The following is a 27,114-nucleotide window of genomic DNA, read 5'->3' on the forward strand; positions in this document are numbered from 1 at the left end:
TGTGGATGATGAAATTATTTCTTATGGAAACTTTTATTATGTGTCAAACATGAAATTGCAGTCTTGGGTTCCAGTTAGGTTTGTGTACTCAATCTGTTGCTAGTGTGTTTCACAATATTTCAAAAGAGGCTCTTGGTGTTTTTTTTGTGTTATCTTATACAAGGTTGAGTTGGCTCTGAAGCTAGTACCCATCAAGTATCAAGTAGCCAACATGATAATAAACTTGAAACCTGAAACTTGGACACACTTCCATTGACGCAATTAAAATCAGTTGCACCATTGTGTGCTGGAAATCAAATCATGATGAGATTCTGAAGAAGGGTATTGAAGCATGGTGGGATATTCTGTGGAAAACAAAATATGTAGGCTTACCTTGTTTTAAATTGAAAAAAACAAACACTTTAAGTGTCTTAAATAACTCAATAACAGTTTCTAGGATAATACTGGTTTTAGGTTTGTAACTGTGTAACAAGAGAAACGAATGCTTCCTGGACCAGTGCTTACAATTGTCAAGGCTTACCCTGCTGCTTGAGCAGATACATGTCGAGGATGCAATTGTGATTCAGGTGGTATACTCTCGACTGCAGTTTTAACTTAATTCCATTTTTTATCCTATGGATTTGTGTCAATAGTGTGTACACAGTGACATTTACCTGTTCCACAGGTAATATTTCACCCATAAACAAACCAGGATGCTCTTCAGTCCTGTCCCTGACCAGGACTTAAACTGAACACTTGGACTTGGTCCCCGGGCACCACTGATGAGGCTGCCCACTGCTCCTCGCTGCCCTGGAGGAGGACAGCTTGGATGGAAGAAATGTAGAGAGAATAAATTCCACCGAAAAAAAACTGTAAAAAAGAAAAGATGTGCTTGTGAGTTGTGTTGTGTGTCCTCTCACTAACATGTGTGTTGTGTGTAATTGCTGTGTGGCAAATAAACAACCCTCCAAGGTCCAGTAATGGACTCCCCCAGTAACGGACCCGCCCCCCCCCCAATAATGGACCCTCCATGCAGATTCTGATTGATACCCGAAAGAGTCTTTTGTGTTTTAGGAGAAAGGTGCTGTAAATGCACACTCAGTCCTCCTATATCTTCTATTTTTCAGGCAGTCCAGACTATATTTTAGACGTTACCACAATGACAGTCAGCTACACAGGTGACATGGAGATCATCATGGGCTGGTGACAACATGGTCGCTGCGTAGTCCTTTATGTTATGTAATAACAATAACAACAAAAATAAATAAATAATAATGATAATACATTTTATTTGTAATGCACTTGAAACAAATCTCTAGTGCTGCAGAGTAAAACAACATGAGCATAAAAGTAGAGAAGTATCTTAAAATGAGACTACAACTCCCAGGAGCACCTTTCGTAATGAGATGCTGGTTGGCTGTATGATTGAGTACATTCTAGCCAATTAGAGATCTTCTGGATTATTGGTAGCTATCTGGGCCACGGGGCCACAGAGTCTAGCCAGCTCAAAGTGCCACGACTTCATAGACTTGCTCTCTCTTACACACACACAGACAGACGGACAGACAGACAGAAGGAGAGCTTGGGAAATTTGCGAACAATATTGATTTGTTAGCTTCCTTGATTGAATTTAACTCTAATAATTCTGCCCGTGTCATTTCTCCCACCTGAAAGGATCTAGCAACATCAGCAACAGTGATAAGGTAGGAATTCTCATGGAATTTCGCATGGATGCTGTAGGAGCGGCGGAAAGCAGCAGCTGCAATCCATTTAGGAAAAATGCTGATTAGTAATCCACACTCCAGCCATAGCTTGCTAGCTGGCGAGTCAGTGCTACCGGTTAGAGTGCTTTTAAAATCGCTAAACTGATGTGTGGGTTATTTTGTATTGAGACAGTCCTAGTCAGGTATTGGTCTGCTGAGCCTGCAGGGGACCACCCGGCTAAGCTCGCGCCTTTGGCCATTTGAAGATTGCTTGCTAGTAAGAGCTAACTTACCCACTCCAAGTTGTCCGAATGTGGCATTAGTAACTTTATATTAGGGTTGCATGCCTCTTTTATATGAATAACTATTCATTCTGAAACGAGCTAGCTATGGGTGCCCACGTTTTGTTACACGGGACAGTCGGTTCACGGCCAGTTGGGCGGAGTTCGCATGATGAACAATGTTTTTTGTCAAACATATGCATCATTTAACGTTAACATTACTGTACGTACCTATATATCGGGTACGACACAATTAGTGGTATGTGGGTTTGTGGTTTGTTTGTATGAGCAGAGAGGAGGAGGAGGATGACAGCACCTCAAATCGTATGCTACAGGTAGGTAGGTTTAAAGGTAGGCTACGCTACTGCTCTGCTTTTTTGCATGAGGCTTTGATCCATATGCAGCAGCGTGAGCCACAGGCACAGACATCAACTGGAGCCTTGTCAGCCAAATGGAGTGTCTGGAGTCATGACTTCCTTTATTTGCTGTTCACCTTTCAAGGTCTGGCACTTCTTGGTTGGCAAGGAGAGAATTAGAGCCCTGGTTGTTGTTGTTGTGGAGCAGGTGTGTGTGGTTAAATTAAACCCTGGTGTGAGAGAGTGGACTGTGGAACTGAGAGCAAAGTTCCTGTATAGAGCAATCAGGAAGACACTAATTCCAGTATGGTTGTCTTGGCATACATGTCCTTATCAAATTCATTTCCCTGTGTCATTTCCTTACTTCCTTGTATTCCTGTTTCAGTAGAACTGTGTCAGTTGACAGTGTTGACGTGTTTGTGTGCGTGTACATGTGGCCATTCGCCCCAAAGCTCTTAAACTTTATTTAGTATTGGGCAATATAGTCGTGCTAGCCGATGCCTACCTGTGGTAACCCTTTTTTTTGCATGTTTTAACAGGACAACTAAGCCGTCATGATGTTGGATATAGGCCTGTACGACCCCCAGACCCTGGGCTTCATGGTGTTTGGTGGCTTTATGGTGATCTCAGCCATCGGCATCGCCCTGGTGTCCACCTTCTCCATGAAGGAGATGTCCTACGAGGACGCCCTGGCCAAGCAGCGCAGGGAGCTGGGCAAGATGGCACCTCGGTCCGACAAGAAGAAGAAGGACAAGGCGTCCGAGAAGAAGTACCGGGGGAAGAAGAAGGAAGACAAGCCCAATGGAGAGCTCCCAGAGGCAGAGCAAGTCTCTGAGCCTGCTGTTGTTGACCCGGCCCCTGAGCCCGGCGTTGCTCCAGAACCAGCTGCCCCTGCCCCGGAACCAACCATTGCCCCAGCCCCTGCACCAGCCCCTGAGCACCCTGATGCTCAAACCAAGGCCCCTGCTGCAGTTGTCGAGGCCCCACCTGCGCCCTCCCCAAAGAAGAAGAAGGAGAAGAAGGTGGCTAAGGTGGTGCCAGTCCAAGCGTCCCCAGCCAAGTCCTCGGAGGCCCCCGCCAAGTCCTCGGAGGCCCCCGCCAAGTCCTCGGAGGCCCCCGCCAAGTCCTCGGAGGCCCCCGCCAAGTCCGCTGCGGCCCCCGCCAAGTCCGCTGCGGCCCCCGCCAAGTCCGCTGCGGCCCCCGCCAAGTCCGCTGCGGCCCCCGCCAAGTCCGCTGCGGCCCCCGCCAAGTCCGCTGCGGCCCCCGCCAAGTCCGCTGCGGCCCCCGCCAAGTCCGCTGCGGCCCCCGCCAAGTCATCTGCGGCCCCCGCCAAGTCATCTGAGGCCCCCGCCAAGTCCGAGGCCCCCGCCAAGTCATCAAAGGCTTCTGCTAAGTCATCTGAGGCCCCCGCCAAGTCTGAGGCCCCCGCCAAGTCATCAAAGGCTTCTGCTAAGTCATCTGAGGCCCCCGCCAAGTCCGAGGCCCCCGCCAAGTCCGAGGCCCCCGCCAAGTCCGAGGCCCCCGCCAAGTCATCAAAGGCTTCTGCTAAGTCATCTGAGGCCCCCGCCAAGTCTGAGGCCCCCGCCAAGTCATCAAAGGCTTCTGCTAAGTCATCTGAGGCCCCCGCCATGTCCGAGGCCCCCACCAAGTCTGAGGCCCCCGCCAAGTCATCAAAGGCTGCTAAGTCATCTGAGGCCCCCACCAAGTCATCAAAGGCTTCTGCTAAGTCATCTGAGGCCCCCGCCAAGTCTGAGGCCCCCGCCAAGTCATCAAAGGCTTCTGCTAAGTCATCTGAGGCCCCCGCCAAGTCTGAGGCCCCCGCCAAGTCTGAGGCCCCCGCCAAGTCATCTAAGGCCCCCACCAAGTCATCTGAGGCCCCCACCAAGTCATCTAAGGCCCCCGCTAAGTCATCTGAGGCCCCCGCTAAGTCATCAAAGGCTTCTGCTAAATCATCTGAGGCCCCCACTAAGTCATCTGAGGCCTCCGCCAAGTCTGCTGCAGCCCCTGCCAAGTCCTCTGAGACCCCTGCTGAATCATCTAAGGCCCCCGCTAAATCTGCTGCAGCCCCCGCTAAGTCTGCTGCGGCCCCTGCCAAGTCTACTGGGGCCCCAGTGATGGCAGTGTCCCCAGTGGGATCCCAGCAGACTGCAGCTGTCCAAAAGGAGGCCAAGGTAGAAGCCACGCCGCCCTCCAAGAAGAAGGGCACCTCCAAGAAGAAGGCTGAGCTGGGTGAGCTACTAAATTCTCAGTAAATCCACTCTGGATGGCTTTTTTCTTGATTTGTTGTAGTTAAGCAATCCTAAGAGATCTGTCTTGAGAGGCCGGACTGCCCGGTTTTTCTCTCTGTAGACATAATTGGCATACGTCCGGTTCAAATACTGCACAGTATGCAGGACATGGTCTGAGGCTTGCTGTAAATGTTGTAGCCCTAACCCTAACCCCAGCGACCGCACTAAAGGATGCAGCCTGCTGAGAATGTGTTTCTCTCTCGGGTGTCACAGTACGATGGCTAATGGGGCACGATCCACCACTAGAGGATCACTATCGCTTTGCATGTTAAAGATGTACTGCAGACTAGACCCTGGGGAGCGGATCGCTTATTAAATCTAAACATTGACTTTGAATAGCCGTCTTACCATTTTCAGATGAGTAATGCGTGATTGGCAGACACAGAAAGGGGGGCCTAGCCTTGTTAAAAATAGCCCCCTCTTTGAATGAATGGAAACGGTTGTCTAGGCAGCCAGGAACTATGCTAGTCAAAACACTGTCTAGCGCTAGTAGTACAGTCTTCAAATGCAAAACTATAAGTGTGTGCGTGTGCGCGTCAACAGACCGTCATACTCTTCACATTTCCTTGGAAACATCTCTTTCTTTCTCTCTCTCTCTTTCTCACTCACTCTCTCTCTCTCTCTCTCTCTCTCTCTCTCTCACTCATACACACACACACACACACACACACACACACACACACACTAACCCACCACACCTACAGTACACACATATACACACACACACACACTAATATTAGATGCAGTAAGCCTTGTCAGTGGTGAGGAGCCTGGTTCTGCGTCCTATGGTGAGGCCAGTGAACAAAGGTGGTCCACGTCTGGCACACCACCCTGGAGGGGCACGGAGCACCCTGGCCTGTCCAAACAGCCCTGTCCTGTTGTGTTAGCTGACAAAGGCTCCCAGTGCCCTGACAATGGAGGTTCCTGTTCTGCCACCTAGGGCAGTTTCTGCGTGGTGCCAACCTGCCCCATCACCAAGTCTGCCCCACCCCAGCCTGGCACTGTGGCCCTATCGCAGTGTGGGAAATCAGTCTTACTGTCCTGTACTTTGGCAGGGTATTGAGCACAACGTTCTCTAAATGTTTGACTTGTATTACCAGTAGACCTTAGAGAACAGTATATAGCCTTTCCCTATACTGTATGTCACAAGTAGGGTTGCAAAATACCGGAATATTTATGGGAATTTAAAGGGGAATTGAAAAAGAGATTGTCCGCATCACTAGTATAGCTCCCAATTGATTTATTAGGTTAACACCCTAGTGTGTGTAATGTTTTGAGCCTTCTCTTCCTCAGACTGACGTTTCTCTGTCCAGCACCTGGATTTTAGTGCGTGCCTTATACCTTTTTCAATTTAAGGGGAATTAACAGGAATTAACTGGTACAGAATGTATTCCTTTTGATTCCCATAAATTTCTGGTTTATTACCATTAATTCCCCTTGGAAATCTTGGGCAGTTTGTGAATATTCCTGGAATTTTGCAACCACAGTCACAAGTCAACAACCGTTCCCAATTGAATCAGAATCAGAATGAGGCCTATAAACGAATAACCATATATGTGCGTTTGGATTTTTTTTGTGAGAGCTTGATCATTAACAGATGTACAGACCATCTTAATAATATTTTGTGTGAATGATATACTCTCACTCATATCACTTGGTAGTATACAATGTCTTCTACAGTATGTAGTGATATTAATTTAACCCTCTTTTGCTGTAAAAGTCATAAGACACTAGGATTACACAGTAACACACCTGTAAATGGCACATATCTTTATTCGTCTGTAGGCTTCAATTGTAGCTTAATTATTGTACTTAGGATTTTGCTGAGAGGAGTTGATATCGATTTATACTGTTGTTGTGTGTTGTTGATTGATTGATTTTTATTTATTTGTAAGACGGGGACAAGGTACAGTAGACATTTACCCTATAGAATAGGGAGAGATGCACTGCACAAGGTTATAGCTAAAAAAGCTAATTTCCACCCGCAGTCCCTGGTCAAATAAATATACATTCTTAAAATAGTGGAGCAAATAGTATACAGTAGGAGAGTTACATACATAGAAGGAATACAAAAAAGTTATATAGCAGAGATTTCACTCATCCCTATACCCACATCTTAACCTCCCCAGACCCTTAAAAAAACAAACCCTAAGTACAGCCCCCATACATATGTGCCACACACACACATACACTTGACTACAGTTAAACACTGGTGTTTAATGACAATGTCTGACCTATGTCCTCCTCCTTCTCCTCCACCACCTCCTCTCTCACTCCTCATCTTGCTCCTCATCACCACCTCCTCCCCTCTTCTTCACCTCGTCACCAACCACCTCCTCCTCACCCACCACCTCCTCCCCATCCTCTTCTCTCCTCCTTTCTCTTCCACCACCTCCTCCTCCTCCACATCCTCTTCTCTCCTCCACCACCACCTCCTCCTCTCCTCCTCCACATCCTGTTATCTCCTCCTCCTCCTCCTCCTTCTCCTCCTCCAGCTGTGGACTCTGGTGCGGACGCCCCCCTCCAGCTGCCCTACGAGGCTCTGCTCTCCACCATCAGCAGCATGGTCTTCAGCGAGGGAGAAGCTCAGCGGCTCATCCACATCCTGTCTGACAAGGCCGGCGTCGTCCAGGACACCTGGCACACGGTACGGCAAGAAGCCGCCGGGCAGAGAGGTCCGCGGCCGGGGCCCCTGTTGGGGCATGGCCAGAGAATCCCAATCACTTTATTGGCCAGGTAGTTTTTACACATACAGTACTATGAATTTCCTTTGGTCAGTGGTGCATAACACTGATGGAGGCAACATTGGACAGGGTGCAGGGACAAGACAGGACAGCGCAAATGAGCAGTGCAAAATACAAATGCAATATACAAAATGGGGTGCGATGTATATACACTATTAGGGACGGGAATTGGCAGGGATCTCCTGATTCGATTTTATCCTGATACTTAGGTGCCGATTTGATTTATATTGCAATTTTTGTGGCAATTGCGATTCTTTAATATTGCGATTCGATATGACGATTTATTGCGTTGTTGTCAGACAGCATAGTTCAGGTTTAACTTTTCTTGTTTTTTTTTTACCTGGCGAGTTATGAAAGCCAAATTTCTTCTAGATGTGCAATTTGAATTGTGGAGGTGCAGCGTGAATCTTCTTATTGTCGTCCGACATGTTTGCTGCTGCTTCTTCTGACTGAATAATAACCGTAACTAGGCATTTCACGGTTGTCATGTTACCGGTGTTACTCGGTGTTAGGGCACACCGTGTATTCACCGAGTCATTACTTTAACACCGCCACACCGTTGTGTTCCGCATCCACCATAGTTTTACCTATTTAGTTAATTTTTTATATAGTGATATCAGCGCCCACTCATCAAACTCAAACAAGTGTCTGTGATCGGCCCCTCCGCATGCACAGAGTCTAGAGGAGTCCGATTTCACTTTCAATTCACGTGAAGAGAGTAGGGAGGGGGTGTTATGGCTACAGCTCATGCCTAGCTAACGTTAACAGCTAAACTAGCCACCGAGTAGTGGCCGTTGCCATTAGCTAGCTGGCTAGCTTATTCTAGCAGCCTGTTCTCTCACCTATTCTAGAAGCGTTCCGTACATAACGATTTGCAGAGGCAATTTGGAGTTGTATGCCTCCACAGCTTGCCTGAAAATGTGCGATCAGACTAAGGTAAGATATAAACATTAGGCTATACTTGGTCCTGTGCTTCTTTATAATCAGAATTTGTTTTTGCCATATAGTTTTTCAACATACTAGGAATTTCCTTTGGGCATGGTGCATATATGCACATGTCGAAAAACCTCATGGCAATAAAACAAATTCTGATTATTAAGAAGCACAGGATCGAGTAACGTTTCTTACCTTACTCTGATCACGCATTTGCAGGCAAACTGTGGAGACACAACACCAAATTAAAATTGGCTACACGACAGGGCTGCTCAACGTAAGGCAAAGGACTAAAGATTAAAGTAAGTGCTCTCTTATTGTAGGCTCACGGTGTTACCGGTAATACCCGTGTTGGGTTTAGGCTATCAGTTGGTGAGAAAAAATCCACACCGTGACATCCCTAGCCGTAACCTAGCAACCTAGCTACTATGCGAAGTGTTCCGTTCTAGCAGGAAGTTGTTTTTTGGTTGTTGTTTTTTTATAACAAAATTTTTTTGGGGCAACATGGCGATTTAGAAATCATCACACACAAAAATCGCGATTTGTAACTGAATCGATTTTTTCTCCTATCCCTATACAGTACTGTATGTATACAGAGTGTAATGTGTGTGTTGTTTTTTATATACAATGCGTGTGCCGTTGTGATGTGTGAGCCTATTTACAGTACAATCAGCGGTCATGGGCAAGTAGTACAGAGGGGACAGAGTCAGGAGAGGAGAGTCAGAGGGGGACATGAGTCAGCCTTATTGATGAGGCTGGTGGTCGTGGGACCTTATTGATGAGGCTGGTGGTCATGGGGGAAAAAGCTGTTTTTGTGGCGTGAGGCCCAGAGATGGGCCTTTGTCCCTGGCTAGACGGCACTGGATAACTGGACTGACTGCTAAAATATAGGCCTAGATGTCTATTGCTAGATTTTAGGCTGTGTTAGCCTGGAAGCCAAACTTCCTCACAAAAAAGGTTTTAGCGATACAGTCTGGACTTTCCGCTGCCCAGAACAATTTGAGTGGGTGGGAGTTTACCTTGAAAGACGAACTCCTTTAGCCAATCAGTGTAACAAAACATAGATGAAACGTTTTCCAAATCCAGTTGGAAGAACGGCGAAAACGTCTTTTCAACTCAAACTGCTAGTGCATACTCTTGTTCTTCTGTAATTGTTAGTGAGTATTTTTGCAGTAACTGCACTTACGGCTGTGTTTATTCCTACTAGTCGTTGCTTTCGTTCTACTAGCGGACAAAACTCCTTTATTTCATCTACGGGAACCAGTCAGGGACTGGGGGTGAAACAGCAGTTAAAATGTAGTCCCTGATTGGTGCCCCATTTTCTGAGGGAACTCAAATCGTTGAGCAGCTGGAAGTCCAGACTGTATTGTGATTTATTTATTTTTTATGTGAGGAAGTCTAGCTTCCAGGCGATGGCTGCGTGGCACAGATGTGTGAAAAGTAAGGTATCAGACAGGAGAAGGGTTAGTTCTCACGTGTGTGTCTGTGTCTGTGTGTGTGTGTGTTTTCAGGCCACTTCTAAGGTCCAGAAGGGGGACCCGGTGGTGGTGCTGAGGAAACAGCTGGAGGAGAAGAACAAGCAGCTGGCTACAGAGCAGGAGGACGCTGCCGCCTCCAAGAACCGTCTGAGAGAAATCACTAAGGTGAGGCGACCCCTCCCACCCCAGCCTGGAGAGACCATCCGGATCTTCTCTCCACAGGTCAGTCTGGACATGCTCCATAGAGATCCATTAGAGCCCGAACAGAATTTTGGTCAGGCCAATCAGTGTTCCTATGTTGAGGAAGCAGCTATGGGCATGGTTTAGATTATAGATGGTGATAGCCAGTAGGGCTGTCAACTGAGCTCAGAAAATTATATTTGATTACTGGTATTATATAATTTTGCATAGAAAATTACTCATACAATGGAACTTCCAGTACCAGTTCTAACCACGAGTGCGCTCGCCTATTGTTAAAAACAAGCACCAACGGTCCGTCTCTGTGTTCACGAGATTCAAGTATTCAAGTAACATTAATATCCAGTAAATGCGTGGCATTTAGTGCAAACAGGGTCCTTTTATCAGGCCTATATTCTAGCCAACTAAAAACAAAACGAGAGGAATAGCCTATAGTGCTGGTCCACTTGATTGTAGGCTATTCAGTGCTTGTTTACAATGTTGCCTGCCGGCTGTTGAGAAGACGCGCTCAGATCTTACGGAAGTGAGGTATTTCCTCACCCCTTAGATAGATGATTAGATACTGTAGATAGTCATTTGGCTATTTTTTAGCCATGTTGAAAAGAATGAATACTAATGTAATGTGTTTTTGAATGATTTAAGATGGGTGGGGCTCAGGCTCATGACTCAGGCTGTGTGACGCGCGCTGCTTTGCGGTAGCCTACTAATCGGATTTACATTTTTCAGATCGATTATTCGTTTTTTCCCCAAAGTCAACGACTATTCGAATTTGGAATAATTATTTGACAGCCGTAATAGACAGATGGTTCATCCAATCACCTGCCTGTATTTTTTGAAAGTGCCTGCCCTTTTCCAGACAGTTTCCAATGGAGCTTTCCCAGATGGCTGTGTGGAACAAACCATCTGGCGTGTCAGGTCACTCCCACTCACCACCATGTGATCGTCTCTGGGTTGTGGCCTAAAAAGAGACAAATGCCAAAACCCTGCAGAGCTCATTTAATCACTGTATACCCGTACCTACCCCTGCTGCCTTCAATGTAGATCACAAGCAAGCCACCTGTACATACTGTACTGTAGATGTCACCATGTCATAATTACGTCGTCACCTGCACTAGAACGAGCACCTCACCACACAGAGTGGTGACCCCGAGTGCCTGCTTGTTTTGCGTGCAGGAGCTGTCTGCTGAGAAGTCCAAGGTGGCCAGCGTGGAGACCAGGCTGAGCTCCCAGCTGAGCAAGCGGGAACAGGAGATGGTCGCCCTGCAGGCTCGCATGCAGGCCAGCTACCAGGACCATCTGGCCGAGACCCAGAGCCTCAACGCCAAGGTGAGGGGGCAAAGGTCACGCCCGCTGGGAGATTATTATGGTGGAAAAAGGGCGGCTTCTTTTGTGGTGTGGTGTCTTCCAGCGATGATTGATTTCAAACTGTTGTCATGGAGCTGTTGTTCCTCTGTGTCTCGTGCTCAAGTCACTCCTCTCTTTCTCTCTCTCTCTCTCAGCTGGAACTGTTGGAGAAGGGCCCTAACTCCCAGCTGGCCCGGCTGCAGCAGGAGAACTCGATCCTGAGGGACGCCCTCAACCAGGCCACCAGCCAGGCCGAGAGCAAGTGAGTCCCCTCCCAGAACACGCAGGGTGGGGTCGGGGATGGTGGTGGTGATGATGGGGATGTATGGGCTGGTGGAAGTCAGGACACTAGGGAAATACTAGCTACAAACGGCTATTATTATTCAGATTATTGCGGAGTAAGTGTAGATTGTCCACAGTATTTTGTCCAGTATCAGTCTAGTGGTTTATAGAGTCACTAGTGTACCCTGTGACTAGGCTGAGGGCGTAAGTTTCAGGCCTGCGCTGAAAGTGTTGTGTGTGTGTATGTGGTGTGTTCTTCCTGACTCCCCCCCCTGGCTTCCTCTCTCCCAGACAGAACGCGGAGTCGGCGAAGCTGCGTCAGGACTGTGCCAAGCTGAGCAAGGAGCTGGGGGAGAAGACGGAGAGCCTGCAGGCCGGCGATCACCTCAGGAAAGGCCTGGAGGCCAAGGTCACCGCTGCCGAGAACCAGCTCTCCAAGCTGCAGGTCTGAACTCGTCAAAACGCCGCGGGGGATTGGGTTTTCCTAAGCTATTATTAAAACACAAACAATTCAAATGCATTCTACTTGAAGGTTATATTAGTTTCACTGTAATACTGAACCCTGGCCAAGTTAAGAGTTCAGGCTGAACTCTGGCCAAGTTGGGAGCTAACAGGGCCACCTCCCGCCCGTCTTAACGGGGCCACGGGTGCCTCGTCATCACAGCAGCTCCAGGGCTGGAATGCAGCCGCTCCGTAACGGGGCTGCCGGAGAGACGCGCACATGGCCTGCCCAAGCATCACTCACTCACTCAGACAGACAGATAGACAGACGGCTGGCATTGGCATAGCCAGAGCAGTCATGAGGTGTCGTGGGACGTGTGGTGGGGGAGTGACTCACTACTTCCTGATCTTTCCTGACAGTCGAGAGTTCATTTTGTATAATCATTTACTGACATTCCCGCCCGCCTGGGCGCCTGCGAAGTCTGGTTCCTCTTGTGGATATGCAAACGTCATCTAAATCCATCAGTTTTCAGCTTCTTTTTTTTTTTCCTTACATCTCCCGGCCTCTGTGACAGAAAGCCGCCATACTGTGTACTGCCTTTTCTTATCGAGTTGAAGCCCTGGTTTTACGAGCCCTCTCTGCCGTAGCGGCGCGAGGTGAGTGTAAGCTGAGCTGACGTCTTCTGCCCCCTAGCGCGTGACACGTGTATGTGCGCCCTCACCCAGGCCAGTCACGCGGAGAGCAAGAAGGCGCTGCAGCGGAGGGTGGAGGAGGTCTCCACGGAGCTGAGGGCGGCCCGGAGTCTGCAGGCCGACCAGGAGAAAGCCCAGCCAGACAACGGCTCTGCTGCAGGTCAGGGCCCGGGAGACACCGGCCGGAGTGGGGGCTTTTCTCTGTAGAATCACGGTGAATCGGAGACCTGCGCTGATGACCGTAGAGCAATTGGGGGAATGGGAGCTGTTGAGGAACTGCCAGTTGCTGATTACTGTCATTTAGGAGAGAGGAGGAGGAGGAGAGAAGAGGATGGGGAGGAGGTGGTGGGTGAGGAGGTGCAGAAAGAGGTGGAGGGGAGGAGAAGAGGAGGTGGAGAAGAGGGAAGGTGAAGTAGGTCAGGAGGAGGGGAGAGAGAGAGGAGGAGGTGGTGGAGGAGAAGGAGGATCAGTGTCATTTAGGAGCTAATTATACTTTAAGAGGGAGGTGTGTGTGTGTGTGTGTGTGTGTGTGTGGGTGGGTGGGGGGGGGGGGGGGGGGGTGAACCAGTGCGGTTCTGAGTGACGGGCAGTATTAGGTGGTGTTGCTTGACGTCTCTCTCTGTCTTGTCCACATCCTCCACCCCCCCCCTCCCCACCCCCCCAGATCTCCAGGTGCGCGTGGCAAGCGTGGAGGCGGAGCTGGAGGAGCGCTCTGCCCAAGCGGAGGCTTTGAGGACGCAGCTGGAGCAGACGCAGGTGGAGAAGACCCAGCTGGAGGAACAGTTGGACTCCCTCCACGTGCTGTTGGAGGCCAGCCAGATCAGAGAGGAGGAGCTCAACAGCCAGGTGAGGGAACGGCCTCCTGCTCCAGGCATTGCTGGGTGAAGAGTAGAGGCTGGACAATGGATTCTGACATGTTTTCACAGGTTCTAAGGGGATCTGTATTTGTGTTTTCAATAGGCAAACTCTGCAATGATGGAACAGCTAAAGCTGGAGCAGCTTATTGACTCTCTCCCCCTCCAGGAGAGAGACAGTCAGTTGGCTGCCCTACAGGAGGAGCTGAAGCAGATCAAAGAGATGAAGCAGAACACCCCAGAACTCTCACTGCTACAGAGCAGGTACACGATGCCACCGCCTCGCCGGACTTGAGCCCATGATGATGTGTCACGGCGGGGGGGCCTCGTATCTCACCCCTGTTTATGTCCATCTGGTTCTGGGCGTCAGCTTGACAGAGAGGGACACTTTGGTGGCGTCGCTACAGGAGGAGCTGAGCAAAGCGAGGAAGCAGTCACAGACCAGCGCCGGCGTAAGATCCCCTCTCAGCTCCACTCATGACGTCAGCGCAGCACAGCTGCTTGAAATGAGGGGAAACACTGAGTTGTCTCAACACAGTTGTAGTCCACGCAGAGGGCTGTGTTGACTCTGCTGACATCATCTGGTTGTTCGGGAGCATTACGAGTGTAGCCTTGACTGGATTGTTTGGCATTTTGATGAGGTCTGGTGTTGTTTCTGACCACACCATGTCTCTCTTCAGGGGGATGTGTTAGCAGAGCTGAGGGCCTTCCAGACGGAAGCCAAAGAGACACTACAGACGCTCTTCCCACACATAGCTGTGGACACAGAGCAGGTAGGAGACAAATCTATGTAGACAAATGCAGTGTATATATATTTTGTATTTATTTTATTTTTGTTAATATTTATGTACACTTCTCCCAAAAATTAAGGAAACACTTAAATCATCAATCATCATCGCGGATCACCATGAACGAAATATTCAAGTTCAGTAATCTTTACTGATAACATTGTTTAAGTCGCTGAGAACAAAATGACGTAAGAACGGTCAACCAAAACCGGAAACCAAAATCATTAACTCTTTGAGGGTTAAATGAGATGATTAGGTGTTCCCTTTTTTTGCTGTATCTATGGTGTATATATATAATTATATTCCAAAAATGTCTTCAAAAAATGTCATAAAACAGATTATTATAAAATATTACTATTCTATCTTGTAATCTAATGTCACACGTTTCCTCAGTCAAACTGGTTGCAGGAATTTGCGCAGCAAGCCCAGAGCCAGGAGACTCCAAGCACAGAGCTTCCGGTAAGCTGCGATGATGATGATGATGATGTGGGCTGGATTAGACGGGTCTGTCAGAGGAGGTGTCTGATGTTCCAGGAGGACCTGCTGGAGAAGCTGAGGGAGTCGGAGGAGAGCCGCGGCACACTGCAGGCCGACTGTGACCAGTACAGGACCGTCCTGGCTGAAACGGTGGGTCCTGTCCTCCCCTCTAAACCTCTCCGCCATGGCGGGAGCCGGGTGGCGTGTGCGCTGGGCCGTAGGTGCTGGTGCATCCTCATGTCCTCCACCCCTCTCTCTCCACAGGAAGGCATGCTGACGGACCTGCAGCGGAGTGTGGAGGAGGAGGAGCTGGTGTGGAAAGCTAAGATGGCGGAGTCAGAGAAGCAGTTGAAGGAGGTGAATCACACAGGCTGCATGCCAAATCGCATGCTTCTACTTTTTACTACCAATACGTACTGTACAGTACTACAGCTTCCCCAGAAAGTACCGTCTTGACCCGAATATAAGATGACCCCAGTTATGAGAGGATCCCCCTTTTTCAAGAAAAAGACTTTAAGAAGACAAACTTGTTTTTATGAAGAAAATTGTTTTATTGGAAATAATGATGATAAACACATGGCCGTTATTCTCTTTTTTCAAAATAAACTATAGTCTATTTGGTATTTCTAATACCAATTACCAGTAGGCGATCCATCTCACAGTGGAAAAACAACCATGTAGCCTATCTGACGCAGGCCTAATGGGGTGAAAAAACGAGGAAGTCCCAGTTGACTAATGTTAAAAATGTGTTTGAAAAAATACCACTTCATAACCGAAAGGGTCAAAATAATAGGCAGAATACACTATCGCAATGACAAACTAATGATTACCAGACTCAGATTGTTATTCACTGCCGTGGTTTTCACATTTGAAAATACATGGAAGTGAACAAGCTCATGGCTGACTGGTGCTCTAACTTTAGTTGTGAGCTGTGAGCGATGTTGGCTGGCTTCAGTCAGGAGGGAGATTGGCTATTTGGCGCCACCTGTTGTTGTCCATGTATAATATCATGTAAAAGTCTAAACCTCACATATAAGACTCAATTTTTTCCACACGTTTTCCAGGAAAAAAACGTTCATGTTCGGGTCAGTACGGTACTACTTTGCACGCAGTACACATACAAATGGGGCATACTACTTTGGGACATACTACTTTGTGACATACTACTTTGTCACAACCTTGCATCTGGAAATTTGACTACATCCGTTACAGTCCATAAAGCGCCATTTGTCCACTGCTGTTGCGTCGCGCACATGTGACATAGTTTCCGCTGCGCACAGGATCGTGGGTCAGAATAGCCAGAAAAGCCTGCTGACTTTCATACTGCAAAATACAACTGGATGTAGTAGGACAGGGGTGCCCGCACTTTTATGGCTTGTGAGCTACTTTTAAAATGTCCTGCTCATCAAGATCTAGCGCCCTGTAGCCTTCTTAAATGACTCAATTACACAGCACAGTACACTCTTGATGACTTGGCACTGAATGGTTGTATAATCCTGACTTTTTTCGAGTTTCTGATTGATTTTGCTAGGCTACTATGAGCCCTCTAATTTACCGTGGTACAAAATGGATTGTATAAAACAAGTTGTAGCAGCTGCACATACAAGCCTGAACAATAATGAAATCGGCCCATACATGATTAAATCATTAAAATTCTCAGATAAACTGCTGTTTTTTGTGTTATTTGTATTGTAAAGCGCTTTGTGCATTCGTGCTGTGAAATGCGCTATATAAATAAAACTTACTTACAAAACTGTCACACTTGTAATCTACAAAGTAGCAGGAGGAAAAAGTTACTAATTTGGACAACGAGAGATGACGTGATGGCTTGCCTTTGAACACGCAACTTCAAGATGTGTCATCAAGTCGCCTTTTTTATGGCTTTTCTTGTGAATGGCTTGATCTACCAGCATAGCCTCTGCCATCTACTGGTTGATCGCAATCAATATTGGGCCATACTACTGTATGTACTGTATTGGGACACTACAGTACATCCTTTTTTGGCGTACTATATAATTTAGCATGGAAGTCTGCGATTCGGAAAGCAGCCATGGTCTGAACCATTGAGCCTGATTGGACAGTTATACTGCCCCTCCTCCCTCATGTGAGACATCACCCCTTTCCTCCCTTCATAGATGTATTTTGTACTTTTAACATCTTTCATCTCCTAGCCCACCTCCCTGTCCCCTTAAGTGGCTCCTGTCACTTCCCAGGCCGCTATTGTAAATAAGAGTTTGCTTTTAATGACTTGCCTCAGTTGCCTGACTTAATAAAAAGATGTGCTTGTAACTCATACCCTCTCAAACCAGACCCTGGAGGAAGCACACACCCTGGAGGAGATGCTGAGGGCAGAAAACCAAAGCACAGAACAGGTACTGCAGGGCGTCTAGCAGTGGGACTCGGTCAGCTGGTGTTCCTGAGGGGCTGTTCTGACTTGACCCGTGTCGTCTTTAACTAGCTAAAGGAGCAGGTGATGCTTCTGGAGGCCCAGCTGGAGAAACAGTCATCCCCCTCAGACGGACGGGACTACTCTGAGGAGATTGCAGAGGTGCTCATACTCATCCACTCTTTAGGCCGCTCTCGGACTCCACTCTTGACAATCAGTTCTGACGTGTGCGTGTGTGCGTGCGTGTGTGCGTGTGTGTGCGCGCTTGAGTCCAGCTGAAGCAGCTGCTGTTGGAGTCTCAGAGCCAGCTGAAGTCAGCCCAGAGTGAGGCCCTGACCCAGAGGGAGGGACTGGTTACGGTGAGTCCTGAGACCATGCCCCCTCCTAGACCCCACCACCATGAGGACATTCGCCACTTTGCTTCCCTGGAAATGTGGGTTTTCCATGATATGATCCCTAGGACTATGTCATAGTGGCTTACAGGCCCTAGCTTATCTCGTCTCGCTTGTCACTGGAAGGTGGTTTTGTTGGGCTGTGTAGATTTAGGGGCTTTATTTTAATCGTATAGAAAGACTGATGGGCGGGTCACTGACTGGTAAGGGTCGGGATGATGGAGGGGTTGATCCACTGGCGATGTCGAGGGGGATGGAGAGATGGGAGGGGCTCAGAGACCGTTTACGAGCGACAGCTTCCTGTTCCAGGTCAGAGAGCAGCTGGGCGAGGCGATGCCGCTTGCTCAGCCGGAAGTGGCGCCCGCCGGCCCACAGAATGGCCCGGCAGAGCCCAGTCAGGTCAGGGCGCTGGGCTGCGGGGGAGCCCCCCCTCACCACCTGCCACCAGGGACTACTGGACACTGGTCATGACTCATGACACAGGCCTGAGCCCAAAGATCTCTCCTCCTGTCAATAGATACAACCATATCTAGCTGGAGCTGGGATTTAGAGGCCTCAACAAGGCTTCATTTCTTATTTACTATTTGGATTGAAGAGCAGTTTCAGCAACCTGTAGCTGCTGAAGTGAAGTCCAGTCTGGACCTGGACTGTCTGACCGCGCTCTAGTTCCGCCCCAGGATGTTGATGGTCCTGTGTGGTTGGAGTAATAATGATGACAGGAAGAGAACTCTCCTCAGGGTCGCGTTTCCAGTTTGTCCAGTATTCACCCGACGAGCAGCGCTGACGATGCTAACGTGTGTGTGCGTGCGTGCGCGGGCATGTGCGCACCTGCATGCGTGCGCATTGTTGTTCTAGTGTGCTCCATCTGCTGCAGCTAACCCTAACCTTACCACTGCTTATCTCATCTTGGCATGTTTTTATTATTATAATTTTTACTGAACAGCTTCACTACTTGGTTGTGACATTTTTGCCTGCAGTGGAATGAAAAGTACTAATGTACCATCAGGGTATATGGCTTGACAAGAGAGGGGGTCTCACTATATATACTTTTTTTTTTTTGTTTTATACATGGCTTTACCTTTGTTTGGGTGGGTGTGGGTTTTAGTGGAAGGTGTGTGACACACACGGTATAACACCTCCCTTGTATTGCCTGTTCTTCTACTGGCCCCCGTGACACGGTGTGTGTGCTGTGCTTCACGCGGTCCTGTGTGTTCAGGTTCAGTCTGAGCTGAGCCAGGCCACACACAAGCTCCAGGAGGAGGAGGGTCAGAGACGGAAGCAGTCTGAAGAGTTTGAAGAGGTGAGGAGTCCATGAAATTCTGCCATCTCTCTAGGTACTAGTTTACAGTGGGAGTAAATGGACGTGTCTCTAATTGTATTCCAGGCTAAGAAGTCTGTTGTGGAACTGCAGGCTGAGCTGGATGTCCTGAGGGCGTCTGGAAATGCTGCGCAGAGTGACACACAGGACCTGGCCCAGCTAAAGGTAGTCAGTCATCCTCACCCCTGAGCCCTGACCTCGGGTCAGCCTGACTGGAGGTCAGTCAGTCATCCTCACCCCTGAGCCCTGACCTCGGGTCAGCCAGTCATCCTCACTCTGAGCCCTGACCTCGGGTCAGCCTGACTGGAGGGCAGCGTCTGCCAGAGCTGTTGCTGATTGACATTGTGTTCCCTCAGCCTGTGTCAAAATGACCTGGCCTGGGCAACTATAAGGAGTTATGGACGATGAACTCTGGGGGCTTAAGTACTCTGCTCCTTCCCCTCCCTTAGGCACATCTGGAGAAGGAGAAGAAACTGTCCAAAGACCTGGGCCAAGCGGCCACAAAGCTCCAGCAGCTCTTAAAAGCCAGTCAGGAGCAGCTCGCCAAAGAGAAGGGGACAGTCCGAACACTACAGGAGCGTCTGGAAAGCAAGGTGAGACGCAGGGAACTTTTTTTTAGTGCCAATTTTAAATGATTGTTGAGACTGATGTTATTGTTTGTGTTTCAGGGAGAGAATGTGGGACTGAAGGAAGGGACCTCAGTCTAAGGCTGAGGAGGACACTACCAGCCAACTGCCAAAAATGCCTTATGATTACCATAATTATGCATTCCAAAAACTGTTCCGTCTCGTACTGTAGTTGATTACTACTTCTGTTGAAGAATCACATGCTTAAGATTTCACTTTGATGAAAAAAAAAAAAAAAAGAACAATCCTGGCCATGTCAGAAGTTAGCCTTCTGCCTTCCATTATGAATCTCCTAGTTCAAGGGAAAACAATGTGCGTTAAACGTACTCTACATCAACTTGTGCAATTACTTTCTATGTGTCTTTTGTACAGTATGTGGTCTAATGATGGGAACATTTTATCTGATGCAATATGTTGGATGTGTCAAAAGCCACTGTATCAAGCTGCCAACACTTTAAATTTGATATAGAATAAACTACAATGTACAGTAGCTACTATAAGTTCATTTATGCTTTGATATTGAATAGGTTCAACCTATCCCAACCTAGGTTAGCCCATTACAATTGTGCATCATTAGGTCATGTCCAGAGCTCAAATATATTTACATTAGAACCATCCATTTAGTTAAACACATTGGCTTGTTTTTCTGCTTGCACTCATCCAAGAGACAAGACTTAGCATTTTACGGTTAGCAATGCTAGTGGGACCTAATGGGTCCATTTAAGTCATCAAATGACAGCTGTACTGTATGTTTCTTGCTTGTGAGCAGCATCCTTTTGTCAAGTACGGGTAGATGAACATGGATCATGTGTTTCAACAAATTATTTTATTTGGCAGAATATGCAGGTAGCGGATTGAAGACTGCTGGTGTTTGTTGCAATGCTTCTAATTTGATAACATGCTTGGCTAGATAGACATGAGGCTTCAAGTTAAGCACACTGAAGAATAATCAGATCAGTTTAAAAGATATTCATACGAATCACTTAGAAATGTGATAGGTAGGTCTATACAATGTGGTACAGATGTGGTAAAACAGTTCAAATTTACTACCATTATGTCTGACCAATGGACTTTTGACCAACATTTCTATCATTGCCAAATGCACTGGTCGGTGCTTTGGTTGAACACATTGCACCATAAAGGACCTTAGACATCTTTCCCTTCCAGTTTCTTAACACTGTTTTTCCCTCCTAATTTCTCGAGGAAAACCGAGCAGTCTCTGGCATCTCCCTCGTCGTTCACCTGCCACTCACACCTGATACCTGTGGCAACATAAGAACATAATGTGTAAATGTGTTTCTCCTTCAGGGGAGAGGGAGGGGCCAACTGGAGGAATAATGTCTGGGTGCAATTCAGCAAGAACAACAACTCACCTTTGAAGAGGGTTCTGATGGCTCCCTTGGAGCTGGCATACTGCATTTTGGCTTTGATGGGGGCTGAGTCTGGAGCCCTGTAAGAGGCCAAGAACAACAGTAAAACCTTCTGTCCTGAGTCATACTCTACTCCTTTTTTTCAGAAGCACTTTGTACGATATTTTAAAGTTCTCTTTACATGCCAACAGCAAACATTAAATAAAATGCTCTGTCACTAAATACAATTTAAAAGCAATCTTGTAGTCGCAGGACTGTAATAAGCCCGTCCAATCATTTCACAGTGCCCGGTTGAAATGATTGGATGGCCTACCTGCCTGTCAACCTGCCTAGCGAGTGTCAACAGTTTCCCCCCAAGTTTGGAAGATTGGCTTTGGAGGGAGGCCTGAAGGGTGGGGTGGGGCTTTTCTAAATTGGATTTTCAATCTAGTTTAGTCCTGGTTTCTCCAAAATCGCCTATTCTACCTTTAATCCCTAGGTGTCATACATAAATTGAGGAATAGATACGGAACAGAAGCAAGGCATCTATGATCATGAGCACAGCTTAAGACATCAGTATTTAAATCACAGTATTTACATTTTAACTGCTTAAGGTATAGGCCTACCACATGATGAAGACCATGTCCTCCTTAGAAACACCCTCCTTCGTCTCATAACAGCAGTCATAGAGAGCGTAGCGACAGTTATTCGCAGGCAACTGGCTGATAATCTTCTTGAAGATGTCCGTCTCTCCCTTCAGATCTTTCACTTGAAGGCTGCCATTCTCGTCCACAATGATAGACTTCTCATCGTCACTGATCCGGAAGAGAACTAATTTCAACTGATCATCCACACAGTCCCCTGTATGTCGCGTCCTGAACTTCTCAAACACCACCTTGACCTCATTATCGACTGCCACGCCTGATGCCTGGTTAGAGAGAGAACATGTGTTATTGAGGTGGAGGCTTCATCCGTGTGTCTATGTGAGAGACCCTTAAGGTTAGGCAGTTACTTCTGTAAGATCACCGATCTGTACAATACAGGTGCTTTAAAAGTTTTAAATTTGCGTTCCTGCCTTTTGGTTTTAAGCAAACTTTCTCTGGGCCATTAAAGGACTAGTTTGGTATTTAGCATCATAAGCCCTGTTATTAGGTTATTTACCGTATCATTATCATACCTATCATATACAACGGTCCATATAAAAATGTTGACAGACTTTGCACTCGAGATTAGTGCTCATTGTTCATGTCACAGTTAAGTAGTACACAATGTAGCTATATGGGCAAATAGCCTTATAACAGGGCTTATGCTAAAATACCAAACTACTCATTTAAGGTGGTACTGTATTTAATCCTCTACCAAGAACTGCCTGGTTCTGAACCCAGCAAAGTTATGAAGTGCACACAGTCTCACAAGCTATCATGGTAGGCAAATGTCATACTACTACTACTACTACTACAACAACAACCACTACACAATGGTTGTACCGTGACTCTCATACAGGTCATTAGGATTCTCCAGGATTCCAGCGAGATAGCAGACATGACAGATGCATGTTTGGGCAGAACAAGACAAGTTGCAGCATAAAAAGGGGAAGCTCTGCTGCCAAATTGTCCCTTTGACACATTCCATTTGAAATTCAAAGTTAGATTTTGCACGTAAAAATGACCAAAGGAGTGTGAGATGAAATGGATATGTGAGTTTGTGTGTGAGAACGTGATTCCAGATACATACCATCAGAACTAGTTAAACAAGCTAGAGCACTTAGTCTCCCCATACAGAACAATGACACCAGAAATAGTTAACGTTAAAGTCATCATCTTCAACTTGTAGGTCATATAGGCCATGTTAATGAGGCTAGTTCCCAGTTAAGATACCATTTCACATGTAATCCAACTCCGTACAGCTGACCTTAGAACTGTGTCTTTTAACCTCAAAACACCTTCTCCATTTGTAATTGCAAGGTTAAAAAAGAGGTTGGTCTTCCACAACATTTACATTTTAGTCATTTAGCAGAAACTTTTACACGAAGTGACTTACAATAAGTAGGTCTACATTTTGCTACTTTTGCAAACTGACTAGCCTACAGTCATCGGCAATAAAGCCTTCTAAAAGAACAAGCTGGAACAAGCACATACAAGATGTGTATTTAATGACAAATGTGCATATAAAAAGAGGAAAACGCAAAAAATGACAAAAGCTATACTTCACATAATTGTTGAGTACTATTTTAAACCACAAGTAGACCATGCAATCTATAAAACCCATACAGATTTTTTAAATATGTAGGCGTTGTCTCCCTGTGAAGCACAAGGCCTCACCTCTGTCGCATTCCATTGAGTGTGGAACATGTCGGCACTGGCAAGACCGCCCGGGCCGCGTCTCTCAAACAGCCTACTCATGATCAAATCCAGACCCTATGCAAGTAAAAGACTGGACTATACTCAACATTTTGCCCAGCATCCACCATGGTGGTCAGACCGGGCAGTCCCCCCCCAAAAAATGTTTTGTTTCTAAGAGATCGGTGTATAGTGTCTGAGAATGCTGAATTTGTAATAATCGTAATGGAAAAAAAACAAGCTACAACATAGGCTACAGAATAGTTTGTTTCAGCGCATTGGAAAACCTACTCACCATTGTGCTGCTGCTGCGTGTTCGAGGGGTAGTAGAGTGAGGGCAGTTGCACACAAGGCTGCTCCTTTACCAAAGAAGGCAGAGAACACGGATAACACAAGGTAAGTCAAATGGGTGGAGGAATTGCGACTGAACACACCCCCGAAAGCGGGCCTAGCCCTCAGGTGTCCAAAGTAATTTTTACTTCCGCGTTTTAGGCTACTACAGCTACTTTACAAGCGGAGTACAGCCACTTAGCTGCCTTTCGCATTGCATAAAAGGGAATGCATTAAGAGGGAATCCTGTTCTTAAACAAACAAACAGTGTATCACAATTAGCCCATATAGTAAATAGTTACCGTTCCTGGTGAGAAGGATGCAGGTGAGCTGGAGCCAATAAGGGTGGGGGGTTGAAAGTAACACCCATATATGGAAAACAAGCCAGTCCACATCAGTAACATGCCTGGATTTCTTCAACGGCCTTATAAGGCAGAGAGAAAAGGAGTAGGCGGACAGGGAGGATAGGCTACATACCTGGTTTATCTATGGGATTAGATCTGTTTCAATACTTGTCAATATACACCATGTTTCACAAATGTTTTTTTGTGATTCACAAATACATTTGTGTGGTTCACAAATAAATTCTTGTTTCACAATTGTTTTTTGGTGATTCACAAATAAATTCTTGTTTCACAAATGTATTTTATATATTTTTTGTATTTACTTGCACCCGAGACACGAACCATTCTGGCGAGAGAGACACGAAACATAAAACTGCTGACACAAATGAAAATTGATTTTGAAACAGATATCGTCAACCTTATGGTAGTTATTTTTCATAATGTTTGCAAATATATTTCTGTGATTCACAAATACATTTGTGTGATTCACAAATAAATTCTTGTTTCACAAATGTATTTTTGTGGTTCACAAATATATTTCTAACTCACAAACATGTGCACCGCTTGTATTTACTTGCACCGCTTGTAGGCCTATTTACTTGCACCCGAGACACGAACCAGAAATCTATTATGAAACGTTTAGAAAAAATGTACCCTGTCTCATCTCCAGCCAATTAGATTACAAGGCAGCTCCGACCAAACCGTGTACGCGGTCTTGTAAACAGTAAAAGTCTCACTTCGAGGACAGCGAGCGAACGAGAAGATCTGTGAAGAGCTGCGACCAGTGCAAGCTAACAACTTTCAGGTAAGTTCACGAGTACTTTATTGTGCTGGTTCGCCCGACATTGTGTAAGGAAAACTAAAGCCACCTGCATTTGCTACCTGAGATCTCATTCATGTCATTCATTCATGCTAACGTTAGCTAGTTAGCTAGTCACGCTACCATCGTGTGTCCGTCGTATACTTTCATGTTATCCCAATTCATAATTCAGTGTTCCCTCGGTGGAATCATGAACACATTTCCAGGAATTGTAGCTAGCTAACGTTAGCAATTAGCATTATCCAGTCGGAATGGGTTCCCCAAGCTGCTAGCCAGCTTGACGGCAAGTGTCTACAAGAGGAAAATAATTAAAACGGGCAAGTTCGGTAGCCTGAAATCCAGCCTGCTCGCTCCGTTCACCGTTTTTTCTCTCTGCTTCACAAGTGAAGTGGAAAAGTAACCTAAAGTTCTCTGAACTGAGCGAGTCTGGATTCCATGCTACCGAATTTGCCCGTTTTAATTATTTTCTTTTTTCTAGGCATTCTTAAGCCTTCTTGCATGCGTGTCTGACCTAATCCAGCTGCTTGGAGAATTGTACTTGCTGGTAACATGCTTTTCTCTCACTCTGAAGACTGCAGAGCCCGCACATTATTTGTGTTTATGGATTGCATTTCTGTCCCCCTTTTGGCAATCCTCCACATTCGCAGATTTGACGACCGTGTGACCTGGCTGGTGGTGGCCAAAGGCTCCAGGATCTACTTGGAGACAACTGGGGTGGGTCAGAACATCAGCACCAAAGAGGGGGCAGTGTTAAGCGGCGCATCATCACTGACATCTGCAAGCGCAAAGGTCAGTACACGCGCACACACACCAATTTTCTGTTAGCCTTCAGCCTTCTTACATGTCTGTACATAAATACAGCTACATCGTCTCGACTGCCATTTGCGTCAGTATGCCTTGACCTCCTTACCCACCAACCTTGCTCAATGTCTTGTCACCAGGCACCACGGAACACAGGACACCCCAGGTGCCAGGGCGAGTGGAGATGAAGCTGGAGGTAGAAGGCAGCAAGTCTCAGAACTGAACAGACACTGGGACATTGAACAGAAAAGATATGAATGAAATAAAATGCGTACCAAGTTCCTGTTCTGTTTCTCAATGGTAAAAGTGCCTATTTATGCCCTCACTGTCTCCTGTGGGTAAAAATGAATCGATTGTCATAGATGCCATAGGGTACACCTTTCAGTTCTATAAAGTGGAGTAATTAAAGGGTTAGTGTAGGGGAAGTCTTCCTTAGGTTACCTTGTAATAAGCAGCTGGTGAAAATGGACACTTATGTACTGTATGTTCTTTCATACCCTCCTGTTGTACCTCGTCACTTATGGGGTGCACACAACCTGCTGAATTGGGCTGTCAACTAAGAATAATTAAACTTACAGTAAGAAAGACAAGTACCGTCTGTCCGTCCCCCGTCCCTGTCCGTCCCCCAACATGGTGTCCCCACAACATGGTGTCCCCACATCCTTTAAATTACTTGACTGAGTGACTGACCTTAACTTGTCAGTCATAGACCATGGCTAGCCTGCTGCGCTGTGGTAAAAAAAAAAAAAAAGAGGACACTGTTTTATAACATTGCTTGTTTATGCTGTAAAATATAAATGCAATTTTGCTGGGTAGCACTTGATATCATGGTAGGTTCTCGAGTAACACCTGCAAATCTTAGTCTGAACAAGTCAACACACCATCCATTCCTCAACTGCACTCTGCAACCCTGGAGGACAACAGCACAGGTGAGACCACAAGCATGGTGTTCCTCACAGTAAGATGCTTCTAACACCCTTAGAATGAGTGTAAATGTATCAGCTGAGAATTTAGGGGAAATTGTTTACAAGTCTAAAATTCAGAGTGCATTGACATCACATCAGCCATACTTGGGCTAGAGTGCCCATGTGAAGGTGAATTGAGCATCTACGGTAGTTGTAGAAGATACATTTGACTCCCATTATTTATTTTAATTGTATTGGGAACCTATATGGTGTGATCAAAATGTCCTGTAGCCTACTTCATAAAAAAGGGCAACAAAAAAGACAAGCCTGGGAATCGAAAGTGTGACTGAAAATGTAAGGTCCCTTCCCTAAACTCTGGACTTCAATTAATCCCCTAACAAAATAAGAAACCGAAGCTGAGTGACGGAACCAAAACAAAACGCGCACACTGATTGGTCGGAGCTGCCTTGTAATCTTATTGGCTGGAGATGAGGCAGGGTAATTTTTTTCTAAACGTTTCATAATTCGCTTTCTGGTTCGTGTCTCCCAGGTGCAAGTAAATACAAGCGGTGCACATGTTTGTGAGTTTGAAATATATTTGTGAACCACAAAAATACATTAGTGAAACAAGAATTTACATTACATTAGTCATTTAGCAGACGCTT

General features: G+C 46.6%; 2 protein-coding genes across 5 annotated transcripts; one reads left to right on the forward strand and one right to left on the reverse strand.

The window, feature by feature from the left end:
• The first annotated feature begins 1,479 nt into the window (after nt 1-1,479).
• On the forward strand, nt 1,480-19,825 carry rrbp1a (ribosome binding protein 1a). Of its 4 annotated transcripts, none has more exons than XM_084459291.1 (23): nt 1,480-1,682; nt 2,859-4,548; nt 7,103-7,254; nt 9,796-9,984; nt 11,134-11,286; nt 11,460-11,566; nt 11,878-12,031; nt 12,754-12,880; nt 13,385-13,566; nt 13,681-13,838; nt 13,945-14,026; nt 14,255-14,347; nt 14,756-14,821; nt 14,897-14,989; nt 15,104-15,196; nt 17,149-17,211; nt 17,298-17,387; nt 17,501-17,584; nt 17,927-18,016; nt 18,834-18,917; nt 19,002-19,100; nt 19,385-19,528; nt 19,604-19,825. In XM_084459291.1, exons 2-23 carry the CDS (start codon nt 2,874-2,876, stop codon nt 19,640-19,642), a joined length of 4,017 nt encoding a protein of 1,338 aa, XP_084315417.1. In that variant the 5' UTR covers nt 1,480-1,682; nt 2,859-2,873; the 3' UTR covers nt 19,643-19,825. The 4 variants fall into 4 exon arrangements, with proteins under 4 accessions (XP_084315417.1, XP_084315419.1, XP_084315418.1 ...); XM_084459293.1 differs by having other exon boundaries at nt 13,744-13,838; XM_084459292.1 differs by having other exon boundaries at nt 9,796-9,927.
• A 147-nt stretch (nt 19,826-19,972) lies between these two features.
• On the reverse strand, nt 19,973-23,606 carry cfl1l (cofilin 1 (non-muscle), like). Its single transcript, XM_084459324.1, has 4 exons — nt 23,545-23,606; nt 21,537-21,838; nt 20,935-21,011; nt 19,973-20,823 (listed from the first exon to the last, which is right to left on the reverse strand). Exons 1-4 carry the CDS (start codon nt 23,545-23,547, stop codon nt 20,708-20,710), a joined length of 498 nt encoding a protein of 165 aa, XP_084315450.1. The 5' UTR covers nt 23,548-23,606; the 3' UTR covers nt 19,973-20,707.
• Between the last annotated feature and the right edge of the window lie 3,508 nt (nt 23,607-27,114).

Source organism: Borostomias antarcticus (assembly GCF_949987555.1).
Source record: "Borostomias antarcticus genome assembly, chromosome: 2".
NCBI classification, from domain to species: domain Eukaryota; kingdom Metazoa; phylum Chordata; class Actinopteri; order Stomiiformes; family Stomiidae; genus Borostomias; species Borostomias antarcticus.